The sequence below is a fragment of the Phacochoerus africanus genome, chromosome 1, assembly GCF_016906955.1.
Source record: "Phacochoerus africanus isolate WHEZ1 chromosome 1, ROS_Pafr_v1, whole genome shotgun sequence".
NCBI lineage: Eukaryota > Metazoa > Chordata > Mammalia > Artiodactyla > Suidae > Phacochoerus > Phacochoerus africanus.
In genome coordinates this window covers 32,419,188-32,437,632 of record NC_062544.1, presented here as the reverse complement: position 1 = coordinate 32,437,632, position 18,445 = coordinate 32,419,188, and the positions used below count along the sequence as shown (strand labels likewise).

The 18,445-nt window shown below is 44.7% G+C and overlaps 1 protein-coding gene across 1 annotated transcript in view; it reads left to right on the top strand.

The window, feature by feature from the left end:
* MARVELD2 (MARVEL domain containing 2) overlaps window positions 1-18,066 on the top strand; it is a 31,606-nt gene extending 13,540 nt beyond the window's left edge. Inside the window, 5 exon segments of the mRNA XM_047795401.1 lie at window positions 4,962-5,110; window positions 11,487-11,559; window positions 11,561-11,659; window positions 17,000-17,050; window positions 17,676-18,066. Of these exon segments, the coding sequence (XP_047651357.1) occupies window positions 4,962-5,110; window positions 11,487-11,559; window positions 11,561-11,659; window positions 17,000-17,050; window positions 17,676-17,798 (495 nt within the window). The 3' untranslated portion in view covers window positions 17,799-18,066.
* The last annotated feature ends 379 nt before the right edge of the window (window positions 18,067-18,445 follow it).

The window sequence follows — 18,445 nt, the reverse complement described above, 5'->3', positions numbered from 1 at the left end:
GTATTTATTCAGCCCATTTTTAATTTGAAAAGCTTAGTAATTATATCTATAGCACTACTTATCCCATGGCTTAATTACTTTCTCTTGCCTCCAGTAAAGCTTTTCTGACATTTGCTGACAAGGCTGGTTTTTGCTAGGTGCAAGGAGAGGTCATATGACGTCTGGGGCTGTGTGTTTATCAGGAATGCTGTTCGAGAATGGCTTGTCCCAAGGCTGGAGCCCCATTGTATCCTTCCCATGAAAGCCTAAAGAGGTTTTAATTTTTTCTGATATCTAGTAGATTCCCCCCCCATAGGTTTTTCTGAACTGATAATCAGTGAGGTTCGCCCAAAAAGGATGAAAGAAGTGTTAAGACCATTTTTTTTTAAAATATAAAGCAGGGGAGTTCCCATCGTGGCGCAGTGGTTAACAAATCCGACCCGAATTCGGGTTCAGTCCCTGACCTTGCTCAGTGGGTTAAGGATCTGGCGTTGCCGTGAGCTGTGGTGTAGGTTGCAGACGCAGCTCGGATCCCATGTTGCTGTGGCAGTGGTGTAGGCCGGTGGCTACAGCTCCGATTCCACCCCTAGCCTGGGAACGTCCATATGCTGCGGGAGCAGCCTAAGAAATGGCAAAAAGACAACAACAACAACAACAACAAAATATATATATATAAAGCAGGTGAAAATGTCTGTGTGGAAATATCCTGACTCCTTAGAACTCCCTTTTCATATTAATAAGTAAATCTTAGAATTAGGAATAATCAAGTAAGGAAAATGAACAGTTTCTGCTTGAAAAGCTTTACCTGGAGTTGGGGAGAGGAACCTCATATGGACTCTCCTGCCCAACACGATTACCTGTGTAGAATTGAAGATTTTGACCAGGAAATGTGAGCTTGACACCTGGGGCTGCTGACCTAGAGGGTCAGTTGCTCCATGGTCACTCCTCAGGCAGCCTCAGGAGAAACAGATGGTTAAACATTTAGAAACTAAAAAGGGATGCCCTGAAATGGAAATCCACTTAAGCCAAAAAAGTTTCCTCTAATTTGAATACCATTTTTCATTTCCAAGGTTAAACATACAAGAACTCATTAGGCTGAAGAAATGGCATGACCATCGAGGAACAAGCAGAATTGATACTAGCCTCAGAATATGTTTCCTAAAATACTCTGGTTTGATCTCCCTTCCTCTGGGTTTTCTGCTTTTACTGAGGGTCCTTTCTATGCCAAGATGATCTGGTTCCCCTTCCAGCCAGAGCCTCAGGTGCAAGCCAACACCCACCCCCCCACCAAGGGCAGGAGAGCCAGCAGCATCCACGTCTTAGCTGTCTAATCCGTGAGCTGTGTATGCTGTTCTGTGAGTTAAACAGCTGTTGGTTTCTAGAATGAGCTAATGTTAAACCAAACCTCAAAGGCAGCCTCAGAGAGAGAGAAATCAGGAAACAAAGGATTTTAAAAGCTGCCTGAGGAGTTCCCGTCGTGGCGCAGTGGTTATCGAATCCGACTAGGAACCATGAGGTTGCGGGTTCGGTCCCTGCCCTTGCTCAGTGGGTTAACGATCCGGCGTTGCCGTGAGCTGTGGTGTAGGTTGCAGACGCGGCTCGGATCCTGCGTTGCTGTGGCTCTGGCGTGGGCCAGTGGCTACAGCTCCGATTCGACCCCTAGCCTGGGAACCTCCATGTGCCGTGGGAGCAGCCCAAAGAAATAGCAAAAAGACAAAATAAAAAATAAATAAATAAGTAAATAATAAAATAAAAGCTGCCTGACAAGGAAAAGTGCAAGATTCTAAAATCCTGTTTTATGTTCTGTTTTCAGTGGAGTAGGGGCCCTCCCGAGCCACTCTCAGTTTAGTTCAGTGAGTTTAATTCAGCAAGCAAGCAGGGACTGAAGGCCCAGGGGGTGCGTGGAGGGAGTTTTCTTCCCTGTTGTGGAATCTACATGCCCAGGTGATATGGCATTGCCCACGCTGCTCATCACAGACTCCTTTCTAGCATGCTCCTAGAACTTGAGGAACTTGAGGATTGAGCAATACACATTTAGAAATACTGGTTTTCTTGTGTTACTCAAAGAATCAGCAAGCCAAAAAGGTGCTGGGTTTTAATTGTGGCATTTCCTCTTCATAGCTGTTAGACCGTGGAGAATTTACTGAACCTTTCTGAACCTCGCTCTTTATGTACGACACGGAAACCCCTCTCCTGGAATCCATCAGCATCACCAACTTGGCTGGTGTTTGTAGGCGCCACCCAGTGGGGTCCCCAAGCAGTCTTTTCCCTGAACACTTGGAACTCTGAGAGACAGCAGTGAGTGATGGCTTGGAGCGAGATCTTAATTTTCTGCTCAGAAATTGAACCTGGGCTGCCTGGATGAAAACCAGGAGTCCCAGCCACTAGATTAGCTAGAGACTAGAAGTAGAATTGCCCTGATTTTTGCCCCCTGTTGAAAGCAAGAATGTTTCAAGAAGGCAAAGACTGAAAATAGGTATAAAGTTTATTGTTAGCAACACAGTATAACTTGTGGGAGAGCACACAGAGAAGTGGTTTATTTAAGCCAGAAGCAAAGAGGAGTGGGGGTGTGGGCATCCCCCTGAGTGAGGAGCTCGCCAGAGAGGTGATTTGACTCACTTACATAGGACGGTTCTTCTAGGTCTTTGTTTAGCCAATTGCCTTGTTTTAATTCTCACACCTGACTGGACACAGGATCCTCCATACGTGTGCGCATCTTTTGGCAAAGACGGATTCCAGAGCAAAGGCTGCCGGGACGGTATCAGGGTTTATGGCCTGGCACCGCCTCCCTTTCTGACCCCTAGGAGTCCCACTGCACATGTGTAACTGGGGAGGTCTCTTTGACCCCACGAGGGATTGATGTGGGCATCTTATCTTTCTACTCCAGCAGAGCTCAGCTCCTGCAATTAACTTTCTCTTTGATGTGACAAAGAGAAACAAGGCTCAATTTACTCCTCCTAACAAGTCCCAGCTGTTCTCAGCCCAGGGGCCCATCTACCTCCTGTCTCACACTCGGCTCAGCCTTCCCATTCTGCAGTGGGCTTCCCTGGGTCTTCCACCCCTGAGTCCGTTCTTTTGGCTATTTTAGCTCTCTGATAGCCCATCCCCTGATTCTTCCTCCCTGGGCCTCTTTGTCTTGTGTTCTTTCCCCATCTTTTGAATGCACCATTTTTTTTTTTTTTTTTTTTACTACCAAGCCCTCTGGAAGCTCTCCAGTGTAGAGGGCAGATGGCTTAAAACACTATCTCCAACACTTTTGTAGACTACTTCTGGGAACCACGGATTAAGAACCCCTGGGCACATAATGACATCCACCACCTGCCCCTGGATTTGCTTGCTCTCCTTTTCAGATCATGAAACAACGTGACTCATTTCCCTTTCCCACCTACTCAGTGGCTGCTTGTAATTGATTCATCTCAAGGTCCTGGTGTCATTTTTTTTCCCCTCTTTCCATTTAAGTAGACTTATTCCATTCCTATCCCGGGAATTTCTTATTTTGAATTAAATTTGCTATTCTTTCACAGTTAGTTGGGGTATCTGTCTTAAATGTTAAAAGTCCTTAAGAAACATGTACCATTTCAGTATCCACCTTTGAGGGTCTCACCATTGGGAACTGGAGGGCATTTTATCTATTGTGTACTTTGTATCTCACTGTGGTTCCCCTAACTGTTACAAAAGGGTTCAGAACAACTTTGTGACTATCAAATGTGTGGTTCTGGGAGTTTCTGTCAAGGTGCAGCAGGAAAGGAATCCTAGGAACCACGAGGTTGTGGGTTCCATCTCTGGCCTTGCTCAGTGGGTTAAGGATCCGGCGTTGCCATGAGCTGTGGTGTACGTCACAGACGCTGCTTGGATCTGATGTGGCTGTGGCGTAGGCCAGCATCTGTAGCTCTGATTGGACCCCTAGCCTGAGAACCTCCATATGCTGAGGATGTGGCCCTAAAAAAAAAAAAGAAAAAGAAAAACCCCCAAAACAACAAAAAAGTGTAATTCTGAAGGGAAATGTTTTTTTTTATCACTTAATGAATTTATTACATTTGTAGTTGTACAATGATCATCCCAATCCAATTTTATAGGATTTCCATCCCACAACCCCAGCGCATCCCCCTACCCCCAACCTGTCTCCTTTGGAAACCGTAAGTTTTTCAAAGTCTGTGAGTTAGTATCTGTTCTGCAAAGAAGTTCAGTCTGTCCTTTTTTCAGATTCCACATGTCAGTGAAAGTATTTGATGTTGATGTCTCATTGTATGGCTGACTTCACTTAGCATGATAGTTTCTAGATCCATCCATGTTGCTAAAAATGCTGGTATTTCCTTCCTTTTAATGGCTGAGTAATATTCCATTGTGTATATGTACCACATCTTCTTGATCCACTCCTCTGTCGATGGACATTTAGGTTGTTTCCATGTCTTGGCTATTGAAAATAGTGCTGTAATGAACATCGGAGTACATGTGTCTTTGCGAGTCATGGTTTTCTCTGGATAGTTGCCCAAGAGTGGGATTGCTGGATCAAATGGTAGTTCTATGTTTAATTTTCTGAGGAATCTCCATACTGTTTCCCACAGTGGTTGCACCAATTTACAATCCCACCAGCAGTGTACTAGGGTTCCTTTTTCTCCACACTCTCTCCAGCACTTATTGTTTGTAGACTTTTTGATGATGGCCATTCTGGCTGGTGTAAGGTGGTACCTCATAGTGGTCTTGATTTGCATTTCTCTAATAATGAGTGATGTTGAACATCTTTTCATATGTTTTTTGGCCATCCGTATGTCTTCTTTGGAGAATTGTCTGTTTAGATCTTCTGCCCATTTTTTGATGGGTTGTTTGTTTTTTTGAAGGGAAATGTTGATTGCTGTCTCTACCTTCTCTACCTTTCTTCCTCCTGCCCTCATCCGACAGCTTTCTTCTAAGAATAAAGTTGGGATTTTTTGTTGTTGCTGCTTTTGTTTATAAATTAACCCTCTTTTTCTCCCTAACCATAGTGTGACCTGGCCACTGCTTGTGACAGGCAGAGAGACCAAGAAGTTCACTGTAAAGAATTGAGAGCAACAAAAATGAAACCTGAACTACTGAGTGGACACATCCCTCCAGGCCACATCCCTAAACCTATCGTGATGCCGGACTACGTGGCGTGAGTGTCTATCTAAGGCCACCCTCAGGAGTTACTTTGTGTTGCAGTGACCTAAGGATTTGGTGTTGTCACTGCTGGGGGTGCAGGTTTGATCCCTGACCTAGAAACTTCCATGTGCCACGGGCACAGACCAAAAGAAAAAAAAAAGCTCTTCAAGGTGGAAATAGTTTCCAAATGGGTGCTTGTTTCCTGAGAGGTAGTACATTGAATTGGAGGTACAGTGTTTCACTGAGGAATAAGATAATAAGTTGATTTCCCATCTTTCTTGTTTTGGTGAAAAAGTTATCCCTTTGGTTTATTTTTATTATTTCCAGGTTTTTTTTTTTTTTTTTGGGCCGGGGGCAGGGGGGGAACATCCACAGCATATGGAAGTTCCTGGGCCAGGGATCACATCCCAGCCACAGCTGCAAGCTCTGCCACAGTGGGAACTCCCTCTTTCCAGTTTTAATAGATCATGAAATGATTATCACAGTAAGTTTAGTGAACATCCATCATCTCACATGGATATAAAATTCGAAAACGAAAATTTTTTTTTTCTTATGGCGAGAATTCAGGATTTTCTCTTAACAACTTTGATATATAACATACAGAAGTGTTAATTATATTTATCATGTTTGTACATTACATCCCTACTGCTTATTTATCTTCTAACTAGAGGTTGTACCTTTTTTTTTTTTTTTGCAAACAAGCAAAGTATTGAAGGAAAGCAGATAGCTCCCAGGACAGCTGGGAGCCAGGAGGAGAGCCCTCCTTTCTCTATTGTCCTCTAGAGATTTTTATCTCTTAAAGATGGTGAGGGGCACCAAAGTGGGATCCAGAAAGATGTGGTTTTCTCCCATTGGTGTGTTCAATTACCTATATCAGTCCTTGTCCAATAGGGTCTTAGGGGTGGATAGAGGCTGTACCTTTTGAATTCCTCCTCTCACCCCTTTTGTGTTTGTTTTTGAGGTATGATTGACCTGTTAAAACACTGGGTTAGTTCCTAACACACAACATAGTGATTTGATTTTTCTGGACATTTCAAAATCATGGCCAGTAAGTTTAGTTACCATCAAACAAAAAAGTTTTGTTTCTATTCAAAGATACCACATAGTTATCAACTACATTCCCCACCCTGTACATTTCATACCTTTGACTCATTTGTTTTGCAACTGAAAGTTTGTAACTCTTAATCTCTTTTACCTATTTCTTTACTTCCCCCTACCCCCTACCCCTCTGCCCTCTGGCAACCACATGTTTGTTCTCTGTACCTGTGAGTCAGTTTCTGTTATACTTGTTCAATTGTTTTGGGTTTTTTTTAGATTCCACATATAAGTGAAATCATGCAGTATTTGTTTTTCTTGTATGTGAACTATTTCAGTAAATAAAATACCCTCTAGGTCCATCCATGTTGCTGTGAATGGCAAGATTTCATTCTTTTTTTTCTTTTCTTTTTACGGCCACGCCTGCTGGCGTATGGGAGTTTCTGGGGTAGGGGTTGAATTGGAGCCGAAACTGCGAGCCTGGAGTTCCCGTTGTGGCTCAGTGGTTAACAAACCTGACTAGTATCCATCAGCACGTGGGTTTGATTCCTGGCCTTGCTCAGTGGGTTAGGATCCGGCTTTACCATGAGCTGTGGTTTGGGTCACAGATGAGGCTAGGATCCAGTGTTGCTGTGGCTGTGGTGTAGGCCAGCAGCTATAGTTCCAATTCACCCTCTAGCCTGGGAACCTCCATATGCCGAGGGTGCGGCCCTTAAAAGACTAAATAAATAAAATAATTATTGATAGATATGTGCTTATTGCCACTTTGCTGATTGGGGTTTGTTTTTATAGGGTTTTTTTTGTTGTTGTTCTCCTTTTCCTCTCTTCCCTTGTGATTTCTTTTGGGGAGGGGGAGGTGCATGCCCTCAGAATGTGGGAGTTCTTGGGCCAAGGAGTAAACCTGCAACCACAGCAGTGACCCAAGCCACATCAGTGACAACACTGAGTCCTTAACTGCTAGGCTACCAGGGAACTCCCTTCCCTCGTGATTTCATGACTCTGATATTTTGATTTCTTTCTCTCTTGTGCGTATCTATTATAGATTTTTGATTTGTGGTTATCATGAGGTTTATATAGAGCAAACCATATAAATGTGATTATTTTAAGTTGCTGGGCTCTTAAGTTTGAACACATTTTAACAATCACCCATTTTTGGTCTCCACCTCCAAAGTTTACTGCTTTTGACATTAAATTTATGTCTTTTTGGAGTTCCTGTCATGGCGCAGTGGTTAACGAATCCGTCTAGGAACCATGAGGTTGCAGGTTCGATCCCTGCCCTTGCTCAGTGGGTTTACGATCTGGCGTTGGAGCTATGGTGTAGGTCGCAGATGCGGCTCGGATCCAGCGTTGCTGTGGCTCTGCTGTAGGCCGGTGGCTACAGCTTCGATTAGACCCCTGGCCTGGGAACCTTCCACATGCCGCGGGAGTGGCTCAAGAAATGGCAAAAAGACCAAAAAAAAAAAAAAATTTATATCTTTTATTTTGTGTATCCCTTAACACATACATCTAGATTGTGGATATGGATGATTTTATGACTTTTGATTTTTAACCTTCCTACTAGCTTTTTCTTCTCCTACTGGCTTCATACAGGACTGATTTACTACCTTTACTGTGTGTTTGCCTTTACCAATTAGATTTTCCCTTTTGTTACTTTCATCAGTGACAACACCAGATCCTTAACTGCTAGCCCACCAGGGAATTCTGGTTGTGGCCTTTTCTTTTCTACTTAGAGAAGTTCCTTTAAAATTTCTTGTGGGAGTTTCTGTTGTGGTTCATTGGATTAAGAACCCAACATAGTATCTGTGAGGATGCAGTTTTGATCCCTGGCCATGCTCAGTGGGTTAAGGTTCTGGCATTGCCACAAGCTACAATGTAGGTCACAGATGTGGCTTGGAGCCGGTGTTGCTGTGGCTGTGGTGTAGCCTGACAGCTGCTGCTCTGATTTGACCTCTTAGCCTGAGAACTTCCATGTATGCTGCAGGTGAGGCCCTAAAAAGAAAAAAAAAAATACGGTACGATTTCTTGTAAAGCTGGTTTGGTAGAACTAACACTCTTTTAACTTTGACTTGTCTGTAAAACTTTTGATTTCTCCATCAAATGTGAGTGAAAGCCTTGCCAGGTAGAGTATTCTTGGCTATAGGTGTTTCCTTATTGTTGCTTTAAATATATTATGTCACTCCCTTCTGGCCTGCCGAAAAGTCATATGATAACCTTATGGGAATTCCCTTGTAGTAAATTGTTGCTCTTCCTTTGCTGCCCAGGTTAGCGAAGCTTTCAGCTATTGTGTCTTCAAATATGTTCTCTGCCCCTTTTCTCTCTCTTTTCTCTCTGGGCCCCCTATATCATGAATGTTAGTGCACTTGATGTTGTCCCAGAGGTCTCTTAAACTTTTCTCATTTTTTTAAATTCTTTTTTCCTTTTCCGTTCATTTTGAGTGATTCCCACTGTTCTGTCTTCCAGTTTGCTGATCGTTTGCTTTGTATCATCTAATCTACTGTTGATTCCTTTTAGTGTGTGTGTGTGTGTGTATGTGTGTGTGTGTGTGTGTGCGTGTGTGTGAATTTTTCTTTACTGTGCCTATGGCATGTGGGAGTTCCTGGGCCAGGGATCCAACCCGTGCCATAGCAGTGATAAGGCAGGATTCTTAACACACTGACCCACCAGTGATTTTCATCTTCTAGTATGTTTTTCATTTCAGTTATTGTATTCTCCAGCTGTACTTGATTCTTCTTTTTATTTTTTAACTCTTTATTTAAGACTTCTAGGGCATTCCCGTCGTGGCTCAGTGGTTAATGAATCCGACTAAGAACCATGAGGTTGCAGGTTCCATCTCTGGCCTTGCTCAGTGGGTTAAGGATCCAGTGTTGCTGTGAGCTGTGGTATAGGTCACAGACACAGCTCAGATCCCGCGTTGCCGTGGCTCTGGTGTAGGCCGGTGGCTACAGCTCCGAGCAGATCCCTAGCCTGGGAACCTCCATATGCTGAGGGTGCAGCCCTAGAAGAGACAAAAAAGGCTAGGAGTTCCCGTCATGGCGCAGTGGAAACAAATCTCACTAGGAACCATGAGGTTGCGGTTTTGATCCCTGGCCTCGCTCAGTGGGTTAAGGATCTGGTGTTATCGTGAGCTGTGGTGTAGATTGCTTGGATCCCGTGTTGCTGAGGCTGTGGTGTATACCGGCAACTGTAGCTCCAATTGGACCCCTAGCCTGGGACCCTCCATGTGCTACGGTGCGGCCCTAAAAATAAATAAATAAATAAATAAATAAATAAATAAATAAATAAATAAAACTTCTAACTTCTCACCTTGCTCATCCATTCTTTTTCTGGATTCTTTGAACACCTTTATGATTGTCTATGTCCTCTCTACTTTGTTCTGAAATTTTATTTTGTTCTTTTGTTTGGAACATAATTGCCTGTGGCCTCATTTGGCCTAATTTGCTGTCTTATTTCCATATATTTGGTAGGTTGGTTTTGTTTCTCGATCTTAGAGAAATGACCTTTTGCAGAAAATGTCCTAAGTGTCCCAGTAGTGCACTCCCTCCTGGTCACCAGAGCTCTGTGCTCTAGGGGTGTCCCCTCTGTGGGCTCTCGGAGCCTTCTGTTGAGGCAGGCTGAGTGCTATGAGTGATCTGGTAGCTGTGGCTGGTCCCCAGTCCTGTAGTTGCCAAGCCCTACCTTGTGTGAAGGCTGCTGGCCACTGGTTGGTGAAGCTGGTCATGAGGTTGCTGGATATGGAGCCCTGCAGGTTCTGGAGCTAGTGCTGGCCCATAGGTGGGCACAGCTGGTTTTCAGGGTTGGTGGTTGCAGGCCTGGGGGTCTCAGATCTAGTGTCAGTCTGCTGAATGAGGCTATTCATGATATGGCAGGCTATGGGGTCCAGGGTGTCCCAAAGATGGCATCAGCCCCCTGGTGAGGGGGTCAGATCCCAGGGCAGCTGGCTGAAGGGCCCAAAGTGTCTTGGAATTGATGTTGGCCTTTTGACGGGTGTGCTAGGTCCTGGGGGTCCTGGAATTTCAGCCTGCTGGTGGATGGAGCTAGGTCCTGGGGTTCTGGAACTGGTGTGGGCCCAATGGTGGACAGGGCCAGGTCCAGGGCTGCTAGGGGACCAGGGAGTCTTAACGCAGCTGGCATGCTGGTGGGTGGGCCTGTGTTCCCATCTGAGTAAGCTGGTTTGCCTGAGGCTAAGTACTGGTGCTGACAGGCTGGTGGGCTGAGCCAGATCCCTGTGCTAATAAGCTAGAGGGAGGATTACAAAATGACGCCTAGCCAGTACCAGTGTCCTTATGGTAGAACAAGTTCCCAGAAATGGTTGCCATCATTGTCTGTGACCCCCGCATAAGCTTCTGCTGCTTCCTTACTCTTTGGAAGGATCTCCAAAATGAGGAGGTCGGTCTGACCCAGGCTCCTTTCAAATGACTATTTCTGGTTTTGAGGGGGTTTTGTGTTGCTGTCATTTTGGTTTTTTTGGCCCCACCCATGGCATGTGGAAGTGCCCAGGCCAGGGATCGAATCTGAGCTACAGCTTCAACCTTGGAAACAACTGTGGCAACCCACTGCAACGGGTGGGGATCAAACCTGTGCCTCAGCAGCAACCCAAGCCACTGCAGAAACAACACTGGATCCTTAACCCATGGTGCCCCAGCGAGAACTCCTGCTTCTGTTTTGAGTCCTGGACTGTGTGAGATTTTGTATGTGCCTTTTAAGGGTGGAGTCTCTTTCCCACAGCCCTCTGGGTCAGCCCTGCTGACCTTCAAAACCAAACATTTTGGGGACTTGTCTTCCTGATGCCGGGGGGCCCACTGTGGGGCTCAAACACCTCACTCCTTGAGGAGACCCTCTGCAGTTGTTTTTTGTTGTTGTTTTGTTTTTACGGCTGCACCTGCGGCATATGGAAGTTCCCAGGCTAGGAGTGGAATCGGAGCTACAGCTGCCGGCCTATGCCACAGCCATAGCAACATGGCATCCAAGCCACGTCTGTGACCTACATCACAGTTCAGGGCAACGCCGGATCCTTAACCCACTGAGCGAGGACAGGAATCAAACCCACATCCTCATGGATTCTAGTCAGGCTCATTCCTGCTGAGCCACAATGGGAACCTCCTGCTGTTGTAGTTATTTCCCTGTTGGTGGGTCACCCACCTGAGGATATGGGTCTTGACTGTACTGTGTCTCTGTTCTCCTGCCAGTTTTGTTGCGGTTCTTTCTTTTATATCTTTGTAGGAGAGCTTTGTCATCGATAGTTGCTCTGTAAGTAGTTGCAGCTTCGGTACCCCTGCAGGAGAGGTGACCTCAGTGTCTTCCTACTCTGCCATCTTGGCCACACCTCAACTTTGGTTTATTATTTTTTTCCTCAGGAAATACCCTATGATTCAGACAGATGATGAACGAGAACGCTATAAAGCTGTGTTCCAAGACCAGTTTTCGGAAGTACAAGGAGCTCTCCGCGGAAGTTCAGGCCGTCTTGAAGAAGTTTGATGAGCTGGATGCGATGATGAGCAGACTGCCGCATCGTTCAGAAAACCAGCAGGTCAGTGCCTGCCATGGCCAGGGAGGAGCGCTGCTAGAAGAAGGATGAACTCGGACCTTATGTGACGTGTAGACAGGCCTAACCACCGGCTGTCTGGGAAAGTCACTTGAGATCCTTGGGGTGACAATTCAAATTATATAATTTAATGTTATTTGCCTTAAATTACTAAGCAGTATTTTATTTTCTTATTGACATAAGATAGAAATTTGGAGTTCCCAATGTGGCTCAGCGGTAACGAACATGACTAGTACCCATGAGGACCCGGGTTTGATCCCTAGCCTCGATCAGTGGGTTAAGGATCCAGCATTGCCGTGAGCTTTGGTGTAGGTCTCCGATGAGGCTCGATCCTGCGTGGCTGTGGCTCTGGGGTAGGCCATCAGCTGTAGCTCAGATCTGACCCCTAGCCTGGGAACTTCCATATGCCATGGGTGTGGCCCTAAAAAGACAAAAAAAAAAAAAGAAAGAAAGAAAAAAAGGTAAGATATAAATTTGCCCAAGACACATACTGAATCAGTCAGGGTCCCAGAGGAGCCTGGCAGCACATTGGAACTAAGATCGTTTGAGGAGGGTTTATTCACAAAGGGGAGGATGGGATGTAGAGGAGCCGCCAGGGTCCGTATGTTCTCCAGGGCAAGTCACAGCCAAGCAGATATCGCCCCGGCCCAGAGAGCAGGGTGGGTCAGGATGGAGAGTGGATCTGAAGCTGCCGATGTGAGCTGCAGGGCACAGGCTTCCAACTGATGACCGTGATGATGGCAGAGGGAAAACCAGAGTGGAGATGTCAGTTGTAGGGGCTGTAAGCCTTTTCCGTAATGGTCTGCCTTCCCCCCCCCCCCCCTTTATAAAATCTGGGAAATCAGGATGCCCTCATAGGCAATGGCATTCTTTTTTTCCCTTTCTTTTTTGGCTGTCCTGCAGCATATGGAGTTCCCAGGCCAGGGATCAGATCCGAGCCGCATTTGCAACCTACACCACAGCTGTGGCTGCAGCAAATCCTTTAACCCACTGTGCCAGGCTGGGGATCGAACCTTCGTCCTGGCGTTGCAGAGACACTGCCAATCCTGTTGTGTCACAGTGGCAACTCCAGTGGCATTTTTTACCAGACACACATGTTTTCATTGAGCTATATAATTCACATACCATAAAATTCAGTGCTTTTAAGGGTACAATTCAATTAGTATATTCACAAGGTTGTGTAATCATTACCACTTGCGAATTCCAGGATATTTTCATCATCCTACCCCAAAAAACCCATCCCATTAGCACTTGTTCCCTCTTTCCCACCTCTCCAGCCACTGACAGCGACTAATGTACTTTCTGTTTGTGTGGATTTGCTTACTTTGAACACTTTATGCAAATGCAGTGATATCATATGTGGCCTCTTGTGTCTGGCTTCTCTCCCTTAGCGTAATATTTAAGGGTTCATCTCTGGTGTGTTAGGAATCAATATTTGACTCTTTTTTGTGATAGAATAATATTCCGTTGTAGGAATATACCACATTTTCTTTATCCATTGACCAGATGATGGACATTGAATTGCTTCCACTTTCTGGCTATTAGGAATAATGCTGTTATGAACATTTGTGTGTAATATCCTATCCTTTTCTTTTTTTTTTTTTTTTTATGGTCACACCCATGGCATGTGGAAATCCCTAGGCCAGAGACTGAATCTTAGCCATAGCTGCCACCTGCATCACAGCTGTGGCAATGCTGGATAATTTTTTTTTTTATCCTATCCTTTTAAAAGATAATGTAGGAGTTCCCACTGTGGCTCTGCAGTAATGAACCAGACAAGTATCCATAAGGATGCAGGTTCAATCCCTGGCCCCACTCAGTGGATTAAGGATCAGGCATTACCATGACCTGTGGTGTAGGTCGCAAATCCAGCTTGGATCCTGCATTGCTGTGGCCCTGGTATAGGCTGGAGCTGCAGTTCTAATTCAACCCCTAGTCTGGGAACTTCCATATGCCACAGGTGCATCCCTAAAAAAAAGAAAAAAGAAGTAAATGTATTGGAGTTCCCTGGTGGTTCAGCAGGTTAAAAATGCAGCATTGTCACTGCTGTGGCACAGGTTTGACCCCTGGCCTGGGGAACTTGTGTGTGCCATGGATACAGCCAAAAAAGAAAAAAAAAAAAGTAAGCAAATGTATTAATCTAATCTACTACTTGCGTAATTAAAATTTTAAAACTCATATAGAATTTTTTTTTTTTTTTTTGCCTTTTAGGGCCACACCCGCAGCATATGGAGGTTCCCAGGCTAGGGGTCAAATCTTGGAGTTACAGCTGCCAGCCTGCGCCACAGCCACAGCAGTGCCAGATCCAAGCCATGACTGCAACCTATACCACAGCTCACTGCAATGCCAGCTTCCTAACCCACTGAGCAAGGCCAGGGATCAGTCCCACAACCTCATGGTTCCTAGTCGGACTCGTCTCTGCTGTGCCATGATGGGAACTCCTAGAATTTTTTAATAAATATCAAATTTACATATATATATTCTTCTCCTGAGACCTGTGTTAGTTGGGCATCTTTATTTTGACCGGTCTTTTAAGTGTAACTCTTTTAAATGAGTTATAAGTTCTCTAAGCCGAATGTGTAGAGGTGTGGCATTTTCCCATCTTGGAGTGATGGGAAGGTGTTGGCTACGAGATGCCAGTGCCAGGAATCAGGAGAAATCCAACAAATACTGCAGGTCCCGGGTCAGTTAGTGCCATTTGGGAAACAAGCAAGGTCCAAGAAGGGTGACCAAGTTGAGATGCCCTCAGAGGAGTCACAGGAAGGAAGGAGCGGGCACCAGGCGTCTGGATCAGCACAGGTTGGAAGAACAAGCTGGTCAGCAGATGGGATGCTGAGATACCTGACTGTGATGTGTAACCTTTGAGCCAGGGCCGGTGCCCTCAGGCTTGTAGGCTTTGTGTGAGTGGTTGGGGCCTAGGCGTGCGGGTCTGGGGTTGGGGGTGGGAGGGTCCTGATTACAGAAGGCGCTGAGAGACTGGGTCCTCCTGCGATGTCCCCACACGGTACCAACAGTCATCACTTCCTGGGGTTTTTTGTGTGGCATGGCAAGTACGTAGCCAAATGACCAGGCTGTGGTCTCCATATCTCCTCCAGGCCTTATCTAAGGTAGAGGTGTTAATTGTATCACAAAAGTGAGCTTCTCATGGTCCATGGGGTGGGCTTTGCCATGGACAGGAGTCCCCAGGCAAGGCTTACTCATCTCCAAGCAGGTTCCAGGAGGTGTTTCAGGACCCACTGGGCCTGCTGGAGGCATAGGTTCTCACACAAACCTGCTCGTGCACCCCTGAAAAATTACTATCACATGACTTTTCCAAGTTTATTTCATGAAATAGGTATTTTGCTTAAGTTAATCCCTCTGGTCCTCACCCTCTTAATTCAGTCTCTCTGACTGACTCCAGGATAGGCTTTACAGCTCTCATCTCTGCCTGCATCTCCAGCACAGCACCGCTGCCCCCAGGCAGCTATTTTATTCCCAATCCAGGACCTGTTAATAGAGGTTAATAACTGAATTACCAGGCTCAGCTTGCTGATGGAAAGTAGTCAAGACACAAACAATACTTATGATCTTAGTCTGTAAAAGACATGAGTTAAAATATTTTGGGAAGAGTTCCCATCATGGCTCAATGGTAATGAACCTGACTAATATCCATGAGGATGTGGGTTTGATCCCTGGGCTCACTCAGTGCGTTGAGGATCCATCATTGCCGTGAGCTGAGGTATAGGTCACAGACAGGGCTTGGATCTGGTGTTGCTGTGGCTGTGATATAGGGCAGCAGCTGCAGCTCCAATTAGACTCCTAGCCTGGGAACTTCTATATACCATGAGTGCAGCCCTAAAAAAAAAAAGACCCAAAAAAAAAATATATATATATATATAGGAATTCCCATTGTGGCTCAATGGTTAACAAATCCAACTAGGAACTATGAGGTTGCGGGTTCGATCCCCGGCCTTGCTCAGTGGGTTAAGGATCTGGCATTGCCGTGAGCTGTGGTGTAGGTTGCAGACACGGCTCGGATCTGGCATTGCTGTGGCTATTGCATAGACCGGTGGCTACAGCTCTGATTAGACCCCTAGCCTGGGAACCTCCATATGCTGCGAGTGCAGCCTTGGAAAAGACAGAAAGACCAAAAAAAAAAAAAAATACACACACACACACACACACACACACACACATATATGCGTATATATATTTATATATGGAAAAGGATATGAGTTCATGATGGAAAATGTTCTCAGAGGAAGCTTTAGGATTATAAATTAGTATTTTACTTTCTATATATTAGATTTATAATGTTTGGCAATCTCCAAGTCATAGGTTTACCCAGATAAATGAGGGCATTGCTCTGGAAACCTGTTTCCTTTGGATAGACTGTTCAGCTCTTCAACAAATTTCATATTTATTATAAAACTTAGCATAAAATTAGAAGCAACTTTTTTTTTTTTGGCCACACCTGTGGCGTGCGGAAGTTCCCAGCCAGGGCTTGAATCCATGCCACAACAGTGACACAAGCCACTGCAGCAACAAAGCCAGATCCCTAACCCACTGCACCACAAGGCAACTCCAGAAGCAGCCTAATTCAAAAATAACTTGGATTGGAGTTCCCGCCGTGGCTCAGTGGTTAACGAATCCGACTAGGAACCATGAGGTTGTGGGTTCGATCCCTGGCCTTGCTCAGTGGGTTAAGGATCCAGCATTGCTGTGAGCTGTGGTGTAGGTCACAGATGCAGTTCGGATCCCGCGTTGCTGTGGCCCTGTAGGCCGGTGGCTATAGCTCCGATTCGACCCCTAGCCTGGGAACCTCCATATGCTGAGGGAACGGCCCTAGAAAAGGCAAAAAATACAAAAAATAAAATAACTTGGATAGTCTGAGCTTCTTAATCCCAGTTCCTAATAACTTGAGAAAGAACTTGCCAAAGGGGATAAAAATTCTACTTCGTAATAGCTAATGTGGTTATTATGTGCCAAGCACTTTAGAAGGATCATTTCAAATAAGCGAACCTTCTCACAACACTATGGAGTGGTTGTGGTTATTATTCCCATTTAAATGATAAGGAAACCAAGTCTTAGGGCAAGCAGCGGCACTGGGACTCGACTCGGTCCTACACAGGTAAAGGCTTTTCTTTCCTGTTCACCCCTTGACCCCAAGGCCCTCAAATATTTATCCATTGGATTGACTTTATGTATGTGTGACTACTTTCATTATAGTCTTAGGTAAAAAATTGTCTTTCTGTTTTCATGCCCAGTGTACCCTGAGACATTCTTGCGATCTGATTTGAGTAACTGCAGGTATTTTCATTGACCTATACAATATCTTATTTTTAGGAACATGAGAGAATTTCAAGAATCCACGAAGAGTTCAAGAAAAAAAAGAATGTGAGTAAAACCATTTTCTTCTTCCAAGTATATTCTTACGCAGGTACAGTGGTGACAACTGACAAGACTTTAGATTCTTTTAGCGAAGTAGTTCTTTTTTGTCTTTCTTAAGATGCTACTTGTTAGGGACCATGGGTGGCTGGCTGCTGGGTGTCTTTTTCTTCTCACTCTGTCTTGAATACATTCTGCTAGGACCTGATTTAGGAACCACGGGAAACGAGCCGTAATAGAGCTCTTCACCCTGTTTCACTCAAAACTATTAACTTATTTTACATGTTCCTAACTCCATCCTTAACTGCACAAGTGAGTAGAGGCTGGAGAGAGCATTTATTCATCCTTTACATATTCACTATTTACTTTTTAATGTATTGTTAACCTCTTACGTTACGATTGCTTCAGAGTTCTACTTGCCACTCCAGTTTGCTATTAATGAAAACCGTTTGAAAAAAAAATGAAGTCCACTAAAAAAAAACGAGAGCTCACCTGTTACTTTTGTTGGGCAGATTTTGCAACCTGCTGCAGGAAAATCTGCTGTGAAAGGTCATTTTCTGGGTAATAATGTGCGTTTCTGTATTTTTCGCTCAGGAAGCCAAAGGCTGAGATCATAGCTTTGTTTCTTTTCTAGGATCCTACATTTCTGGAAAAAAAGGAACGCTGTGATTATCTGAAGAATAAGCTTTCCCACATAAAGCAAAGGATTCAAGAATATGACAAAGTAATGAATTGGGACATACAAGGTTATTCTTAAAACCTATTTGAAACCGCTTTTTTAAAACAAGCTTTATATTTATTTACCATCTTTTTTATGCCAACCTGTGTGATAGAGAAGCACATGCCTCCTGGATCAGCTTCTGGTTGGTTCAGCTGGAATGCCATGTGAAAGCAGTGTGGGATTTGAGACATTGTGAAACAAACTGAAATTTACTAAGGGCTTTTACTAGGCATAGAAGACATTCTGTATTCATCTGTGTACCATTTATCTTATTAAAACTGATTTAGAGATTCTGTCCTTCTAACATGCTGAGCAAGCGGAGTGTCCATTCTGGTGCTGCTTTCCCCTTTTTTACTTCAGCCAGTTCCTGGGATTTTTTGAGGACAAATTTCTCTTGCTAGCCAAAGATGGCCTTTTTTCCCTTGAAAGGGGTTTGAATCCGAGATCAACATTTTCAAGCCTTATGACCTTGGGCAAGTTGCTTAATCTGTGTATGCCTGTTTCCTCATCATAGTACCTACCTCATAGGGTTGTTATGAGGATTAACTCAGTTAATATGTGTAAAAAAGCACTTAGAGCAGAGCTTGGCACACTGCATTAGTGTCTGTGATTTAAATAGATGTTTTTGAATTAAACCATCTAGAATAAACCTCAAGGAAAGGTTCTCAGTGAGCAAGTCCAGC